General features: G+C 37.0%; 1 protein-coding gene across 1 annotated transcript in view; it reads right to left on the reverse strand.

Moving 5' to 3' along the window:
- Positions 1–4873: 4873 nt before the first annotated feature.
- cdc42ep4a (CDC42 effector protein (Rho GTPase binding) 4a) overlaps positions 4874–19781 on the reverse strand; it is a 29575-nt gene continuing 14667 nt past the window's right edge. The window contains exon 2 of the mRNA XM_073849377.1: positions 4874–8147. Coding sequence (XP_073705478.1) covers positions 6988–7995 — 1008 coding nt within the window. The 5' untranslated portion in view covers positions 7996–8147 and the 3' untranslated portion in view covers positions 4874–6987. The remainder of the gene's footprint in view (positions 8148–19781) is intronic.

Genomic DNA, 19781 nt, shown 5'->3' on the forward strand with positions numbered 1-19781 from the left:
GAGTACGTGTGTCTGTCTATAGAGAGACTGAAGTCAAGAGAGAAAAAGAAGTTGATCGTGCATTCTGCTCCACTCCCAGTTTTAACCCATCCCCCTTTCTTTCCCTCCCGTCCTCTATCTCTCGCTCGTTGAAATCTCGGCTCTAGCAGGTTGCTTAATGGTTTCCAGATTTCTTCATGCTGGTTTCCTCCTGGAAGCCTTGACTCCTGTCATGAGATTCAGCAGAGGAGGCCGCGGTTCTGGCAGCTCACGTTAGTGATACTTCAAAGGTTTATAAACAGCGCCCTCATCTGGTTATATAGTTAAACAGCAGGAACATACTGACAGCCTGGACTAGCTGAAGAACAGCACAAGGGCTAATTAATTGTGGGTGAATAATATATATATATATATATATATATATATATATATATATATATATATAAATGCAAACGTAATCAGGTGATCAAGAACCATTGGCATTCTTCTTCTGGTGTTTTTCAGAGTTAGAAAAGTCTTTTGAATCCAGTCCTAAGTTACTGGATCTGTGAAATTTATCTTCTTCCGCTTGCAATATGTAATATCTGTCTTAAGAGTTGTTCCACAGAAGCACGTTGCAGTATTGTTTTTTTAAGTTCATGCAACAAGCACAAAAAACTATGCTTAAATACTTTCTAATTAGAATCTGTAAAGCTTATTTGGATTTTACCCTGACTTCTTTAAAATATAGTATCCTGAAGGCTACCAGTCAAAAGTTTTTGAACAGTAAGATGTTTAATGTTTCTTAAAGAAATCTCTTTTGCTCACCAAGCCTGCAATTATTTGATCTCCAACAGTAACATTTTTAAATATTTTTACTATTTAAAATAACTACTTTCAATTTGAATATATTTTAAAATGTAATTTATTTCTTTGATTTCAAAGCTGAATTTTTAGCATCATTACTCCAGTCTTCTTCAGTGTCACATGATCCTTCAGGAATCATTCGAATATTCTGATTTGCTGCTCAAAAACATTTATTATTATGTTAAAATCAGTTGAGAATTTGTCAGGGTTCTTGGATGAATAAAAATAGAAATCTTTTGTAACATTATAAATCCTTGCTAAATAAAAGTATTAATTTCTATAATTTATTTCCCCAAAAAATAATCGTACTGACTCTAAGCTTTTTATTGGTATAGTGTCTAATGTTACAAAAGCTTTTCGAGACTCTTGAAAAAATGTACTCTACTGTTTTAAATATTGATAATAATAATAATAATGATAATAATAATGTTTCTTGAGCAGCAAATCAGCATATTAGAATGATTTCTGAAAGATCACGTGACACTGGAGTAATGATGCTGAAAATTTAACTTTGATCACAGAAATAAATTACATTTTAAAATATATTCAAATAGAAAGCAGCTATTTTGAATAGTAAACATATTTCACAATATTACTGCTTTTGCTGTATTTTGGATCAAATAAATGCAGGCTTGGTGAGCAGAAGACACTTCTTTAAAAAACAATAAAAACCTTACTGTTCAAAACTTTTGACTGATTTTATTATTTCTAATTTACAAATATTTCAATAATAGTTAAATCACAAAATCTATGAATGAATGAATGCATGAAAAGTTAAATAAATGCCAGCTAAATAACATAGTTGCATAAATCTTGAGCTTATATGGTTTCAAAATATCTTCAAAAACTCAATCAAGTGTGTACAAACTTTTGAAAATAAGAAAAAATATGTACCACAACATTCTAAAATCAGTGGCTCTCAACCTTTTTTCACTTGAAGACCCCCATATTCAAAGGCCAAAATCCTTATACAGCAGGATATTTCCAGCTGTTTGTTTTTAGTTTTAATTAATAAACATTAATTAATTAGGTATATTAAATTAACCAGAACTCATTTTGTGATTCGAGAACTGTATGTTCTTCAATTAAAAACTAGTTATTCATTTACATTGTGATTTTGTGTTTATTTTATTTTCAATTATAGATTAAATATTTATTAATAATTTATTATTTAAATACTTTTAAGGCCCTCTGCCTTAGAACCACTTCTAACCAGCTCGAACCAGTTCCAAATGCAATACACAATGATTTCGTGTCACAAACTAAAACAAAAAACACCGAAATACTCTGCTGAAGAAAGATTTTGATCATCCCCTGGTAAGAGTGGAATTGCAATGAGAGAAATTGACGTTTTGCATGCAGCTGGCCACTAGGGGGCAGGATGTATCCGCATTTTAAACAAACAGCGCGTATATGAAATAATGGATTTTTTTGTCAAGCCAAGATTAATAAAATTCTCTTTTATCTGAACCGAAGGAATATTAACAGCTAACAAACTTTGCAGGGCACCAGGCAGATCAATCAAACCACTTTGCTTTTAACACTCAAATCAATACATATTCACTCGTAAATTTGAGCTGGGAATAAGGGGCTTTTGATTTTAACCTGTGGACTACATGCAGCTACAGTATGTGAGAAAAAAACTAAACTAAATGTGAGAGCTGATATCACATAAGTTAAGTGTGTGTATGTGTGTGAATTCGCTTTACTCACCTGAAACTTTCATGTAGGTCTGCAGTCGCAGTGATCCGATTAAAAGAGCTGCATGTGGTCGGTCAATCACAGGAGGTCCTTTTTTCTTTAGCAGCATGTGTTGACAAACGCCGAGCCTCAGGTAGGTTTATTGAATTACTCAATGGATCTGTGCTCATCCATGCAGAGAACGACTTAATTCGAGTTCCTATACTAGCAACCTAATGATAAAAATATCGACCCTTGCTCCAATAACGGACACAGCAAAATAAACCAATATCAAAAAGTTTTTGTCGATCCCACTTAACCAAATGTTCACGCTTGTATTTTCTCCTTGATAACTTCAAACTTAAGCTAAACCAGCTAAAACCAGCGTAGGCTGGTTGGCTGGTCTTAGCTGGTTTAAGATGGAAGTAGCTGGTTTAAGCTGGTCTCCCAGGCTGGTCAGGCTGGTTTTAGCTGGTGGTTTCCCAGCCTGACCAGCTAAGACCAGCCTGGCCAGGCTGGAAAAATGGCCAAAACTCCTCTAAAACCAGCCTGCCTCCCAGCTATGACCAGCTAAAACCAGCCAACCAGCCTAGGCTGGTTTTAGCTGTTTTTTTCAGCAGGGACGTGTCTTCAATCGGCCATTTGGCGGCAATAAACCGAAATGCTACTGAACCGAGCGAAACTAGCAAATTTAGCTGATTATTGCTGCTGAAAATGTCCAATTATTGTCATGTTTTGGGCTGTACTAATCGGTCTGACCGACCAAGGCAAGCAAATAACAAATCAAGCTGAAGAGTGCAAAAAGGTGTCTGAGGAACAAAAGGTGTTTGTGCTTGGCTAACACAAACCAGATTTTCAGGGCAATATTTTTGACAACATTTGCATTTTTTCTTATAATTTCCGGTCAGGTGGGTGAAATATTAGGCTAATATCTTAATTAATACTGCTCATACATATCTTTACCACCTGTTAACTTTAGTTTGTCGAAATATTGTGCCTTTTCCAGCTCACTAAATCTCTGTATGATTTAGCAGCTTTCACACATTTTTTTTTCATCGTGGTTTAGACAGCATAAATTAACAAAACAACGTATTCCAATCCATATGCACCATGTTGGGAAAAAAACAGCATATGCTGGCTAGGTATGTCTTGATGCTGGTTAGGTATGTCTTGATGCTGGTTAGGTAGGTTTTGATGCTGGCTAGGTATGTCTTGATGCTGGCTAGGTATGTCTTGATGCTGGTTAGGTAGGTTTTGATGCTGGCTAGGTATGTCTTGATGCTGGCTAGGTATGTCTTGATGCTGGCTAGGTATGTCTTGATGCTGGTTAGGTAGGTTTTGATGCTGGCTAGGTATGTCTTGATGCTGGCTAGGTATGTCTTGATGCTGGCTAGGTATGTCTTGATGCTGGCTAGGTATGTCTTGATGCTGGCTAGGTATGTCTTGATGCTGGTTAGGTAGGTTTTGATGCTGGCTAGGTATGTCTTGATGCTGGCTAGGTATGTCTTGATGCTGGCTAGGTATGTCTTGATGCTGGTTAGGTATGTCTTGATGCTGGCTAGGTATGTCTTGATGCTGGTTAGGTAGGTTTTGATGCTGGCTAGGTATGTCTTGATGCTGGCTAGGTATGTCTTGATGCTGGTTAGGTATGTCTTGATGCTGGTTAGGTATGTCTTGATGCTGGTTAGGTAGGTTTTGATGCTGGCTAGGTATGTCTTGATGCTGGCTAGGTATGTCTTGATGCTGGTTAGGTAGGTTTTGATGCTGGCTAGGTATGTCTTGATGCTGGCTAGGTATGTCTTGATGCTGGTTAGGTATGTCTTGATGCTGGTTAGGTAGGTTTTGATGCTGGCTAGGTATGTCTTGATGCTGGCTAGGTATGTCTTGATGCTGGCTAGGTATGTCTTGATACTGGCTAGGTATGTCTTGATGCTGGCTAGGTATGTCTTGATGCTGGTTAGGTAGGTTTTGATGCTGGCTAGGTATGTCTTGATGCTGGTTAGGTAGGTTTTGATGCTGGCTAGGTATGTCTTGATGCTGGTTAGGTAGGTTTTGATGCTGGCTAGGTATGTCTTGATGCTGGTTAGGTAGGTTTTGATGCTGGCTAGGTATGTCTTGATGCTGGTTAGGTAGGTTTTGATGCTGGTTTAAGCAGGTGACCAGCACATAACCAGCTAAGGACCACCATAAACCAGCAAAGGGCCAGCATAAACCAGCTAAGGACCTTTAACCAGCATCAAAACATACCTAACCAGCATCCAAACTAGCATATGCTGTTTTTTTCACCAGGGCAATCCCTCTATAATGAAATAGCCTAATCGTATGAGGAAAACAATTCTGAAATGAAGAAAAGACACTTTTGTGGACAACTTTTTCTTTTATTTAAAAATATAGCGGTTATAGCATTGAAAAGGCTGGCAAGCTTGAATATATACATGAACATACAAATTGTAGCAAAGATAGGCAAAACAAACAGCACTATTATCACAAAGACGGACAACACGAAGATAATCTTCGCTAAATCCGCCTCACACGCAGCCACTCAGTTTCAGATATAAACAGACTTCTTTTTACTCGTTTTCATCTTGCCAAATTTAAAACTTCCCGCTAGCACAAGGCTATGCAAATAAAGCAGAATGCTAACCTCATGTCTTTTTTACTCTCTCCCTGAGGTTCATCTCGAAGCAAATTAGGTAAATTCTTGCTAAGCACTTCTGTCTACAGTAATCAAACTAAGACGGATCGGTTGGCCCATATCTGAAATAGTAGATTAAGGCAAAGCCTTACTTATTCAACATGTTAAAAGATATTCAAAAGTCAGGCTTAGTAGGCAGTACATGCTAGATTAGATTTGGCACTTTTCTGCTTAAGGCTGACGTGACCCCAAGTGTGAAGCAGCTGAGAATTCCCGGTAAATCTGGTCTTACTGTAGTCTTGACGTCGAAGACTTGTCTTCACAGTGCCTGATCTATAATTCAGAGACGTACGTTTGCAGACTAGTGCAGTGAATTCACACATGAAGGTCTGCAGTGATAAAGGCCTCATTTTAGTCATGATCATCTGCTATGCTGTATGTAGACTTATATGTACACGATGAAACGGAATCAATACATTTAGTGTCTTTGCTCAGCAGTGTATTAGAGCACCCCAGTGAAAGTTCTGAGGGGCAATACCAGTGCCATAATTTGCTAATGTCAGAGTTAGCACAATTAATACAACTGACATGTTCATGTTTACTACAAGACATAACTTAACACAACTGACTTTTTTCGTTATGGCATTAAGGTTTAAATGTTTCTATGACAGCAACAACCAAACTGATCAAAAACTCCAGCGATAAACAGCAGTAGTTCCCCTCGCACGCCATGAAGTGCAGGAAGGAAGTGGTGAGATATGCAAGATACTGAGCAAACAACTACTATGCAAAACACGTACAGACTGAAAAATGAGATCTGATGGAGGGACACCTGTTGCCACTTTTCCCAAAAGTGGACTATGATCAGTCTCTGGAGAGGTTCTCAAACATCCACCACCTTCAAATTATCGCCATCCGTGCTCAGACAGCGCACAAGGACATTTCCTGAGCTTCTGAACCACAGTAGCTCTTAACTATTATATTTTTTTTTTTTAAACAACAGTATTACCGGATGCATGAATGAATTATATGTAATCTAGAGATAGTATATGCAGGGCTTTGACAATACAACCCCAAGAATGTGTATGATAAAACAGAAAGCATTTTGGATCATCTTGTAAGAGCTCTCTCCCAACACAACGTTACTCTTCTGACAATGGCAGAGTGCTGATTTTAACTTTGAAAAAATACAGTACCTTTACAGAGAGGGCTACTAATCAAATCATATGATTTACTTTAATACGCTAGTGCTCTAAATCAAAAGAATTGTTATCTTTAGGCACCAAGTCATGCGCAGGGTTCCCACATCTTTTGACCAATGAATTTACATGAACACTCCCGTGAATTGTGATAACCAGATGAAGATTTTTAACAAATGAAGTGTTTTAGAACTTCAAAAATATCCATGACCTTTAATTTTTTTTTTTTAAATCCCTGATATTTCCAATTTACAACTGTGGGAACCCTGCATGGGACTATGGGAGAATGGCTTAAAACAGCATCTGCTTGCGCAAGTGAAGTTTACTGTTTCTGTGACGTATCCCGTATGTTCGTCTTTCCTTTAGCAGAGCTATCAGTGGAACTTGTAGCAGGTCCCTGGTGGACTGAACACATCCAGCTGCTCATCTTAGCATGGTTCAGTAGTGTGACAGATGGCTTTGGTGTCTGAGCTAAAGCAGTCTCCCCAACTTCTCTCAACAGGGACACAGGAACCTGAGGCGTCTGTCCAGCTTTGACGTGCTTACATCAACACCCCTTCTTTGCATCTCTCCTCTTTACACAATGTCAAATTCTGGTCTAAGATATTTATTTCTCCATCCACAGAAAGGTTTATTGATTGTTGGGTTTCATACTCGAATCTCATCATCCTCATCTTCCATGAAGGAGGAGAAGGCTGGTTCATTGTCTGGGTTGCAGACATTGTCGGTAACTCCAATATCTTCCTCGTAAGGCTCACTGGTAGTTTTCTCCTCCATGGCGGCTGAACCTGAGCTGGAAACCGAGCAGCTGTCGAGGTGATGCAGGTGTTTATGGTGTGGTTCTGGGGTGCTGGTGCCTTCGCTCTGGATTTCCAAGTCAACAGAGCTGGGAGCCCTCAAGGGACCTTCGTTGTGAGCAACTAATTCTTCCGGTTCCTCTTCTTCCACAGCAGCCTCCCTCATTTCCTCATCCATTTCCGCTACTCCCTGGATGCAGGGAAGAGGAGATGCACGTCCCTCACTGCCCTTGCCTTCTTCAAACCCTTGGTCGTCGTCTTCCTTCTCCATGACCCCCAGGATGTCCCCAAGCATTGAGGGTCCAAGATCAACATGGAAGGACATCACAGATTCAGCTTTCTTCAGTCCTCCCCCGTTATACGATGGGGAAGGCCGCAGGTCTGTCAACACCCCGAAGTGCCTCTCATGGAGCTCCAGGTCCAATGCATCAGCAGATGCTCCATTGGAAGAGCTGGAGGTCAAGCTCTTGAGCACCCTGTTGTCTCCCTCATGTCCTTCTTCATTGTTCAGAAAGGGCAAGGACATGGCATTCTTCACAAAGGTAGGAGATTCACTGGGAGGAAGGAGGGTATTGTCTCGCTGATCTACTCTGGTGACGGACTGAGACCGCTTGCTGCTCCGGAAGGTACGAGACAGCAGTCCTGGTTTCGGAGAGTGGGGATATGTGTGGCCTTCTTGAGATGGCTCTCCAGATCGAGTGCTGAGGAAAGAGGTGTCTCCAAAAGCTTCCCCACTGCGCCCTACATGCATGGTGTGCCGGAAGTCACCCAAAGGAGCGCTGATCATCTCAGTGGTGAGGTCCATACGTGAGCGCCGCTTGGTCTGAGACCCTGCCACCAGCTGCTTTAAGATGGGCATCTTGGTTTGCACAACTCACAAACCCAGTTCTACAGTTGTGTTTGACTGGTGGTGTTGTGGTTTTACGAATAAGTGTCCTAAAAGGTTCCTGGTTCAGCCTGACTCTGTCCAGTCTTGATGGCCGTCACTTCAGTTGCCAAACAGGAGATAATCTGTAATGGGAACAAACAAGATCAAAATTAGATTTCATACTTAACTGGAGATGACATCTTGACTCAAAGCAAAACCACAGTGCAAAGCCAAGAATTTAAGTTAATAATAGGGCTGCGTTGTTTGACTTTCTGGGTGCAAGATCAATACAGACAGAAGAAATTGGCAGTCCAGGCAGAAAACAGGCAGTTCCAGGATGTCTTATCAATGCGTCTGGCCAGAACACCAGCAGAAGCTGCAGTGTCATTCTTTTCCCTGAGCTAAACTGCAAAAGTGTTTCTGGCATTCAGATAAGGCAAGGGTCAGGATTCTTGTGGTGAGGCAGCTGGAGTTTCAATCATTAATAAAATAAGCAGAGACTGATGAAAGAACTTGGACAAATGTCGTTCCAAACCATAAGATTTTCAGTCATCTTCAGAACACAAATTAAGATATTTTTAATTAAGTCCGAGAGCTTTCTGACCCTGCATAGACAGCAATGCAACAGACACAATCAAGGCCCAGAAAGGTAGTAAGAACATCACTGAAATAGTCCATGTGACATCAGTGGTTCAACCTTAATTTTATGAAGCTACGAGAATACTTTTTCTGCATGGAGAAAACAAAAATAAAGACAAAGAAATATTTAACAACGCATTCAAGAGAGTACCACGATGCATGAATGGACAGTGGAGACAAGGAAAAGAAGAAACTGTTGAATAAAGTCATTTTTTTTTTGTATTCTTTCTGCACAAAAATATTTCTTGTAGCTTCATAAAATTAAGGTTAAACCATTGATAGACTATTTTAATGATATCCTTACTACCTTTCTGGGCCTTGAATGTGGTAGTTGTGTTACGGTCTATGCAGGATCAGAAAGCTCTCGGATTTCCTCAAAAATATCTTAATTTGTGCTCTGAAGATGAACAAAGGTCTTACGGGTTTGGAGCGAAATGAGGGTGAGTAATTGATTACAGAACTATTCCCTTAACTACTTAGTGCAATACTTATGTTGTAATATCGTTATAGGATGAATTTCAAGAAACCTGCAACAAACTGTATTTTTCCCCAAAATGAAAAAGGAAATTATATTTTCACACAATGCTATTAGGGACCATTACCATTTTTATTTTTAACGACTTGTAAAATAAAAAATTCTCAAATACACGGCAATTAATGAATGAATACACAAATACATCACACATTGTGACCAGCTGCCAATGGTACTCAGTCTGCAATATCATCTCATCAAACACCATTGCTCTGCAGTAGAGATAAGACTGTCTAACAAGTGACAGCTACTTCCTCTGTAATCATCCAGAGGAACATGCAAAGCCATGACCCTATTGATGGCTCGGCGTAACGTTATTTCACACGACTCTAAACCTAACCTCTATTCTCTGAACTAGCTCATGAGGGACAACCACAATTAATATCAAATTAAGCACAAACATATTTACACAAAGACAAACAAGTGCAAACCTAAGACTCAAAACACCACAACAAGGTCTGACGCTCTTAAACAAACCTCGCTTTGAGAGAATAAAATGCTTACCCTCAATGGAGAGTCTTGTGGCATTATTCCCAGGTCTGTAAATGAACACTAAGTGTGAGAGATGGGCCAAATGCTTGGCAGGCAACAAGTTTTTCCTGTCACTGATCTGCTGTAATATTCATGAAGTCTTCGTAAACGAACAGCAAGAGTGAATTTCACTGAGGTACCAAGCCAACTCATGACCTCTTTCTGGCTGAGTCTTCCTCTACTAGCTTCGTCTGCACTTCCTCATAATGCCCTTACCTACCTGCGTCTCTATAGCAACACCCGTCCGCGCACACACACACAGATGTTAACGTTTCCTGTCAGCATGCATGCATTTCCATCCATTTAGCATTAACCAAGATGCTTCTCTCAAACTGTATTGTTCACTGATCAAATTATATCTGCATGGTCAAATAAAAAACTTGAATGGTTTTATCAATTATGCGCTTCAATGACTAGAATAGTATTATCACTCTCTATGGAATTAAAGATTAATTATACAGTGCAAATTACCATATATCAGAACCACTAAATATCAGAAATCACTGGTTAAATAAAAGATAATGAACATCTTCTATTGTGTCTTCTGTTACAGACTGACTGAACATGCAGCCAGCACCCTCCCTGAAGGCAAGCGAGAGCGTGGATAAGGCTCAGCCAATGAGAGATGAAACCCTGCGGCTCTCTGCTTCACACACCCGTTTCCATGACATCATTTCATGGATGCTCTGAGCAGGGGACGACGAGCCCACCTGAAAACAAAGCAAGCCTTTGCATAGCCTCCAAAATGATGCCCAGGAAAACTCTATATGTGACCCTGGACCACAAAACCAATCTTAAGTAACACGGGTATATTTGTAGCAATAGCCAAAAACACATTGTATGCATCAGTTTTTGTCTTTTATGCCAAAAATCATTAGGATATTAAGTGAAGATCATGTTCCATAAAGATATTTTTGTAAATTTCCTAACGTAAATATATCAAAACGTAATTTTGGATCAGTAATATACATTGCTAAGAACTTAAGAACTTAATTTGAACAACTTCAAAGGTGATTTTCTTAATATTTTAATATGTTTTTGCACCCTCAGATTTTAGATTTTCAAATAACAACATCAAACTATACATCAATGGAAAGTTTGGTATTAAAGCTGGGTATTAAGTCTTAATATAAGTATGGCTCAATATAACATAAATGATGTCTCTTACTGAAATATGTACTTGAAAACCCATGAAAGTTTATGTTATTTACAAAAAAAATCCACATCATTAATACATATTTTGGACTATAGAGGGCACCATTATTTCGATGATGTGAAACGGTTGCACTCAGCAGTCTACCGGGGCTACATGTTGCTATTTTAACTGCAACACAACTCAGAACATAAAATACTGATACGATGACCACAGCTTATGAAAGAGCTTACGGTGTCGATGGACATAAAGCATAAGCTTAATCAATTTTCCCCACAAGGAGTCTAAACACCCCTGAATATTGAGTGAAATCCATGCTGAGAAACTCCTTCAGTGGCTGCGACGTCATGACAAGCGTCGACATCTAGCGTTTCTTGTCTCTGCCGTTTGTAAACTGTTTCAGTAGCTGTGGTCTACTAAAGGCCTCAAAGTCATCAGGGCTAAAGTGGAAAGAACCAAGACGCTGGTCTTTAGGAAGTTTTATTAATCTATAGGCATCTTCCCATTCTTTTCTCCTCTTCTTATTCACTAGAAAAGCTGTTAAAACTTACAACGCTTCTCTTGTTGCCCTTCGACTGAAAATAAAATCAAAAGCCGCAAAATGTGGCGTCGTATCAGTATTTTATTTTCTGAGTTGTGTTGCGGTAAAAATGGCAACAAGTAGCGCCAAGAGTTTACAGAGTCCATTTGACATAATTAAAATAATGGCGCCCCCCATAGTCTAAAATATGTAAAAAAAAAACGATGTGGATTTTTTAAATGACGTTAATCTTTCATGGGTTTTCTACTACATATTTCAGTAAGAGACATCATTTATGTTATATTACGCCGTACAAGTCTTAATACCTGGGGTTTCATTTAACATTTTATTTAAAGTGAAGTATGAAGCATTTTGTCATTCAAGTATTATATTTGCTGTTGCCAGGTTTGTAGTCTAGCACAGAAGCTAGAGAGAAGAAATAAATTATTTAAATCTAAATCATGTAAATTATAAAATGTCTGATGTAAATAATGTAGGAAATCTCATGACGAAAACTTACCTGTGGGATGCAAAATACATACTGGCATGTACGGTTTTTGACATATTCGATGTGAAAAGTGGCACTAAAAGAGTTTTTTTTTTTTCCCCCAGAACAGATGAGCGAACGTTTTGTACGCGTCACCACAGTTCTGACTTGAAATGTCTGTTGAATAGCACTATAACTCTAAAGCGTGATGTTTTAAAGTAACATACCATCTGCACTACACCTAAACCTACCCTATAGTATAAATAAAAGCAAATGTGATGTAAAACGCAACTGCAAACATGCCGTTTTAGCTTGTTGTTCAATCTCTCATATTTCAGCTTTTTCATAATGAGTTATGTTTTTGACAGGATTTCGTACCCAAGGATTTCACATCCCAAAGTCCAATTCCGTGCCGGCTGAGCTACTGAGCAAGCTTATTATGTCCGAAAAGCGAAACTTTGTACGAAAACGATAACAAGTGCTTGCTATTTCAGCGTACTTATTGGTAAAAAAATTTGCATCTTGCGAAAAAGTTCCCACAGGTTTCGTCATGAGGTATGTTTTGATCAGGTCGGAAAAAAAATCAGTATAAATTTAGCATACGCTACAGTTTAAAAGTTTAGGATCAGTAAAATTTTTAGATGTCTTTGACAGAAGTCTCTTATGCTCACCAAGGCTGCAAAAAAGCATTCAAGTAAATCAAGTAAATTTACTTGACAGAAATACAGGAAAACTGTAATATTGTAAAATATTATTACAGTTTAAAATAACTTCCTATTTGAATATATTGTATCTTCATATATGAATATATGATCCTTCAGAAATAATAATAATAATTGCAAATCAGCATATTATAATGATTACAATTATCTGCTTAACATTTTTGTGGAAAGATGATCGTTTTTTTCAGGACTCTTTGATAATTAGAATATATATAGAAATATTTATTTGCAATATAAAACATAAACTGTAACAATATAAAACAGTCAAAATTAATGCATAATTTCTGATGCAAATATTAATTACTTTGAAAGCCCATGTGTGTATGAACTATCCTGTAAGTTTTTTTTGTTTGTTTGTTTTTGGTATATATTGATCATAACTAAATAAATAAATAAATAAACATTTATCTACTAGTCAAAACACATAAGCACAGGTAAAAAGTGCTAGCCACTTACCACTTGCATGTTAGTTCAGACCACTGGCATTGCATGTGGTTAGCATCTGCTAAAAGTTGTTGTTTTATACAGTCAGCAACAATGTCTGTCCTAGCACCACAAACAGGAAAAGTGAAACGCTTTGAATATACTGATTTCCCAAAAGAGGCAGAGTCTGTTTTTTCCCACTAATTTGAAAATCATCTAAATAGAATTTTCTAAATAGAAATATGGAAGTCTAATAAGACTAACAAATTATTTCTCATAAAAAGGGCACAAAGGGCCAAAAAGGGGACAGTGAGTAATCAATATGCAAAATTATTCAGTTAGACGACACAAATTACAATGCAGAACAACAGTTCACAGCATTCTGGACAAAGACAGCAGTGTTTATATGAGGTGTTGCTGCTGGGTGGCATGAGCTGGAAGAAAAACAAGCAGTAGATGAAAGATGTAAAGCCCTAAATCCCCTAGACACACAATTCCGCTGCATTTTTGTCCTGTCCCACATAAACCAAGGCCCCAAACATACACAATTATGTGAACACACACACACACACACACACGTCTAGCTAAGCAAGCTTGATTTTGTGTGTTGTTACATGAAATCCACTGAATTACTGAAAATGTAATATATTCATTGTGAGTTTAATTTGTGTACTTGAGTAAACTATGACACACTGTAATGTCTAATCTTAGTTTGTCCAAAAGCATCCAGTTAGCACGTATTGCGGGAAAGGCTAACGACCTTTGGCAAATAGCGGTCCATGTGCATCTCTGGACCAGTTTATCAAATGCTTCTGGTCGGGAGGAGCTTTATTTATAGACGTGCAAATATGAAGTAAGTATGGGGAGCATGGGAAGGCAGCGTGGGAAACAACAGGCCTCTGAAGGGGTGAGTGACTTTCCAAATACCCTTGCAACGTCTGTGGTAGTAACGCGGTTCATAGGGAGCAGTTGGACTTCCTCTGTACAGACTAAACACACCTCCCTCTCTCCCACTATCTGCTCCTCCTTTGCTACATCACTGTGACCCCATACATACTAACCTCTGACCCCTGTGTGAGTTTAGGAGGTTTAGCAAATCTCGTAAAAAAAAAACATACGCACATACACACACACACATAATGCACTTGGGATGGCTTCGGTTTCAATACTGTATCTCAAAAAATTGTCATCTTCATAAAAAAAAGAAAGTGTGTATTTCTGCCCAACTAGCAGCATAAAAAAAATACAAATTATAGGATGACCCTACTCATAATGTAATTATATAATATTACATTATGCTATAATCTATTATATTTTAACATAATATAATATTTTTGTCTAATGTTATATTATAACATTGTATTATATTATTATCTCCTTGACCTATAGGGTTCTAGGTATTATAGTAGCCTATAATCTAATGTAATATAATATTTTTGTCTAACATAGGGTCACTGATATAAAATTATATCACATTATTTATTTTTTATCGCCTTGACCTATATTGGGTTCTAGGTATTATAATAGCCTATAATCTATAATATAATATTTTTTTCTAATATAGTCATGGATATAAAATTATATCATATTATATTATGTTATAATATATTATACTGAAAAACAATATAATATAATGATATTTTTGTCTAATATTATATTATTATCTCCTTAGCCTATATAGGGTTCTAGGTATTATAACAGCCCTATAATATAATGTAATATAATATTTTAGTCTAATATTATATTATTATCTCCTTGACCTATAGGGTTCTAGCTATTATAATAGCCTATAATCTAATGTAATATAATTTTTTTGTCTAGCATAGGGTCTTGAATATAAAATTATATCATGTTATATTAGAATAGGCTCGTCCTATGTAGGGTTATATATATTGTATTATATTATTATTATATATATTATTATTATATATTTTTTTATCTCTTTGACCTATATAGGGTTCTAGGTATTACATTAGCCTATAATATATATTATACCATTATATTATGTTATATTATATTTAGGGCCGGGACTCGATTAAAAAAATTAATCTAATTAATTAGAGGCTTTGTAATTAATTAATCGAAATTAATCGCATTTTAATCGCATATAAATATTTGACCTGAGAACAGTGAGAAGTAAGTTTTTATGGATTTTTAGTATACCATTGAATAATGACTGAATACATAAGCTTAAGCAACAAAATATTGCTTATTTTTGTTCAACCAAGTCCAACAGACCAGTGAAATATTGCCATTAATTGCAATAGGATATTTAGAAATATAGTAGCCTACATTTCAGAAATTCAGGTACTCTATAGGTATAGGTACCTATAGGTAGTAGTAATGCGCGGGTCGTCTCGGGTAACCCGCGGGTCGGATTGGGGCGGGTAAAGAAATTGTCACTTTATTTGCGGGGCGGGTCATTAAAAACAAAATAAAATAAAAAAATCAATGTATGTTGCGTGCAATTCCCTATAGCCTATATTACATATTTGGGAATATCTATTTTCATATTTTATTAAGTTCTTTGATAAGGTTATCAACACATCACGTCACGAAAGCGCCAAGCAGCTCCCGCTGCCAGCCACAAGCGCATCAAGCGAACGCACATTCAGCTCTACAGGCCTGGTGCTATGCGTATTTAAATCTCCACTGATGCGCATGATCCTGCATTAGCCAAAATCATGACAGTCAACCACATCCAGTCATATGTGAATGAATGTAAATATTCGCTAAAAACACACAATAAAGGCAGCAATAATGCAGTCAGGATTGTGGCGCCGTATTGCTTTGAAATGTATTTGGTTATGGCGCCTAATGCGTGTGCGCCTGCTGCGTCTCCCGCCCCCTAGTTATTTAATTTAAACAGTACATAATAACGAAAACAATACCTTACAAATAAAAAGGAGCAGAGTTTTATGATCAGAACTTCCTTAAACCAGTGAACCTGTAAACCTTTCAGTCCAAGGATCCAGTAAACAAATGCGTTCAAATTGAAAGCTAAAAACGATATTCATAAATGAAGCATATATACCCACTTTTCTTCCGGCACCACTAACGTTACACCACTGATTATCTTGTTATTAATATGATTTGATTTGATTTTCATAATCGTACAGTAGGCTGTGCTGTTGCCAGTTTAAACAGGGATGTTTCCAAGCACTTTCTGTCCGCCGAAACTCATCCAATGAGAAACATTCCGCGGTCCAAAAATAAGTGCGATTAAAATGCGTTAAAAAAATTAACGCGTTATTTTTGTGTAATTAATTAATCTAAATTAACGCGTTAAAGTCCCGGCCCTAATTATATTATATTAAAACATAATATAATATAATATAATATAATATAATATGCTTGACCAACGTAGGGTTGTAGGTATATATTATATTATATTATATTATATTATATTATCTCTTTGATCTATATAAGGTATAACTATTATAATAGCCTATAATCTAATGTAATATTTTTGTCTAATATAGAGTCATGGATATAAAATATATCATATTACATTTCGTTATAATATTTTATATTTAAAATAATATAATATTATATAAAAATTTAGATTTTTATAATATAATATAATATAATATAATATAATACAATGTGCTTGTCCTATGTAGGGTTGTATATATATATATATGTTATATATTTTATTATCTCCTTGACCTATATAGGGTTCTAGGTATTACAATAGCCTATAATATAATGTAAGATAACATTTTTGTCTAATTTAGATTTACTATAATTTAATATAATAATATAATAATTCAGTGGCTGTTAATGGATTTTTCACTTGCATAGTTCAGGAAAACAAGACTAACTTGGCCATGCTAACCATGCTAACTTTGACCTGATTTGACTGCCTTTAGTGGTGCAGAATTACACACTTCACTTTTAAACAAAGAATGGGTAAATGAGTCTCATTTAATGACAACATTAAGACAGTGAAACATGCTGTTTAAGGCTGAAGCACACTGGCGTGTCACATGCACTTCAAGTCGTCTTTGGTCTTTGCAGTGGACGAACAGAAAGCTCGCTCTCTGTGAACAAGCGTCTCTCTGTGAATCAAACAAAAGTGCTGAGTGCATCCTAGCACTCAGACAGTGAATGATCTACTGTTGATCTGTCAAAGTTTTTCTTTGCCTGCCTGAGCAGAGGCGCCCAGAGCCACGTGAGCCGTCTTCTTTCATTATACGTCTAAACCATAAATAATTCATCACATGCGTTCTGCTCAATACCAGAATCCTCAAATCAGCTGAAAAGGCCTTTTTGCTTTAATTCAATTGTGGTTTCATTACATTGTGAAAACCCTGCAACTTTAAAGAGTTGTTTCCTTGCATCACCTTGCAGAAGCAAACTGCAGACCGCTCAGTTCATCAATTATTGAGTGAATAGATTTCTAGAAGCGAGTAGTGATTCCTACTAGACATAAATCTGTCAGCAGTGATGTGATGTGATGTGATGCGATGAGGTGTGTGCATCCAGCTGGGACAGATCCGTCTGCCCGGGTTCATTAGGAGCCAATGACCCGGACGGAGGTCCTCATGACCCCAGGGCCACACAGACAGAGACCCATATGGTACAAGCTAACTTATATTACCACATATCTTTGAACAGCAGGGGACACGACTAGTAAAGAACCTAATGGTTAATTTTTTAAGCTGTCCTTGTTACAGTGTACTTCTGCAATTAAGTACTGACTAACATTAACTAAAAACATGTACTTACTATAAGGTTAGTATTAGGGTTTGGTTTAGTGTTAGTTGTAGTGTAGGTTTAGTTGTCTTGTTAGAGCTGCTTTACAGCTGAATTTGTATTTGCCTCATATTTGATATTGAGTTTGCATCAAAAAGTGCTATAAAATTAACAACCTGATCCCATGAGGAAAACATACCTTTGCAAGACGCGAAATATGAACCACCAGGTAAGTTGCGTGACATATTCGATGTGAAATGTCCACTGAGTGACTATTATAATCGTGAGGCATGTTTTTCACAGGATTCGTACCCAAGGATTCCACATCCAAGGTCCAATTCCGTACCAACTGAGCTACCAAGCAAGCTTGTTATGTACAGAAAGCGAAACATATGGAGCTGTAATCATAGCTGTGTACGAAAGTGATTGTTCGATCGAAATTTAAGTGCTCACTGTTTCACTGCCTCTAGAGGCCAGTTCTGTTGGAAATTGCAGTAATATGCATATTCCACGTCTTGTGAAAAAGTTCCCACAGGTACGTTTTTCGTCATGAAATCAGGTAGAAAAATAAAGGTGATTTGACTAATTTTCTTGTAATAAATCGGTGTTATTACTATAGTAAATAAATGTAAAATGTAACAAGTACACTATGTAATAAAGTGTTGCCAAACTAACTAGATAAGTTTGTGAACAAACTTTGAAGTTGAGAAATCCCAGCCTGAAAGTTTGATGCAGTTGTAACAGCTTAAACACTTCATACGTTTTATTGCGGAAAAGTTTTCACCCCCCTCAATGAAAGTCTATGGGACTTTTCGTAGTTTTGATAGTCTGTTTAACAAAAATGGTAAGTCCGGTCATGATTTAACATATTGTTAGCATGTTTTTAACATGATTAGCATGTTGCTACCATGTTTCTAGCATGATTAGCATCTTGCTAACATGTTTTAGGCATGATTAACATGTTCCCAGATAGCACACGTACGTCTGCAAGATGTCTGTTAAAGATCTCTTGATGTGGAAAGCATTGCTGTGTACAAACGTCTGGCAGACGTCTATAAGATGTTAGCTTTACATACGTTCTAAATCATAAGCATCTTAAAGACATCTAATAGACGTCTATTTGACATCTGATAGGAAATGACCAATAGACGTATTGCAGATGAGCAAACTGTAAAAAGTACATCTTGCAGATGTAAATGCAGACATCACATAGATGTCTCCTAGATGTACGTGCGCCGTCAGGGTTGGTATCATGTTTTTAACATAATTAGCATGTTGTTAGCATTATTACTATGTTGTTAACATGTTTTAGTATGTTGCTAACATGATTTATCATGTTGTCCTAGGATAGTCATTAGATTTTGCTAGTGATAGACAGCTTAAACACTCTTTAAGTATTATTGTACAAAAGTTTGCACCCACTCAATGAAAGTCTATAGGACTTTTTGGTAGTGAAATTGTCTAATTATGATTTAACATATTGTTAGCATGTTTTAACATGATTAGCATGTTGCTAACATGTTTTAAGCATGATTTGTATGTTGCTATCATGTCCTAAGAAAGTCATTAAGTTTTGGTAGCGATAAACAGCTTAAACACTTCCAAAATAAAACAAAATCCTGATAATTTTCTGACCTACCATGTCATCCAAGACGTTCATGTCTTTCTTTCTTTAGTCAAATTTAAGAAATTACGTTTTTTAAGGAAAATATTCCAGGACTTTTCTTCATATAGTGGACTTCAATGGGTCTCAACGGATTGAAGGTTTAAAATGCAGTTTCAGTGCAGCTTCAAAGGGCACTACATGATCCCTGCCAAAGAATAAGGGTCTTATCCAGCAAAATGATTGGTTATTTTTTTAACAAAAATTACAATTTATATACTTCTAACCTCGTATGTTTTTAATGCTTTTAATGCTTGTATTGTCTAGCTCTGCGATGTACAATACAGGTATGTCGGATAAACTCCCATCCCATTTTCTCCTCCAACTTCAAAATCCTACATCGCTGTGGAATTAACCCAGTGTTTACAAAATGAACGTGCCAAGAAAATCAAACGCCCATTAAAAAAAA

Source organism: Garra rufa, chromosome 1 (assembly GCF_049309525.1).
Source record: "Garra rufa chromosome 1, GarRuf1.0, whole genome shotgun sequence".
NCBI classification, from domain to species: domain Eukaryota; kingdom Metazoa; phylum Chordata; class Actinopteri; order Cypriniformes; family Cyprinidae; genus Garra; species Garra rufa.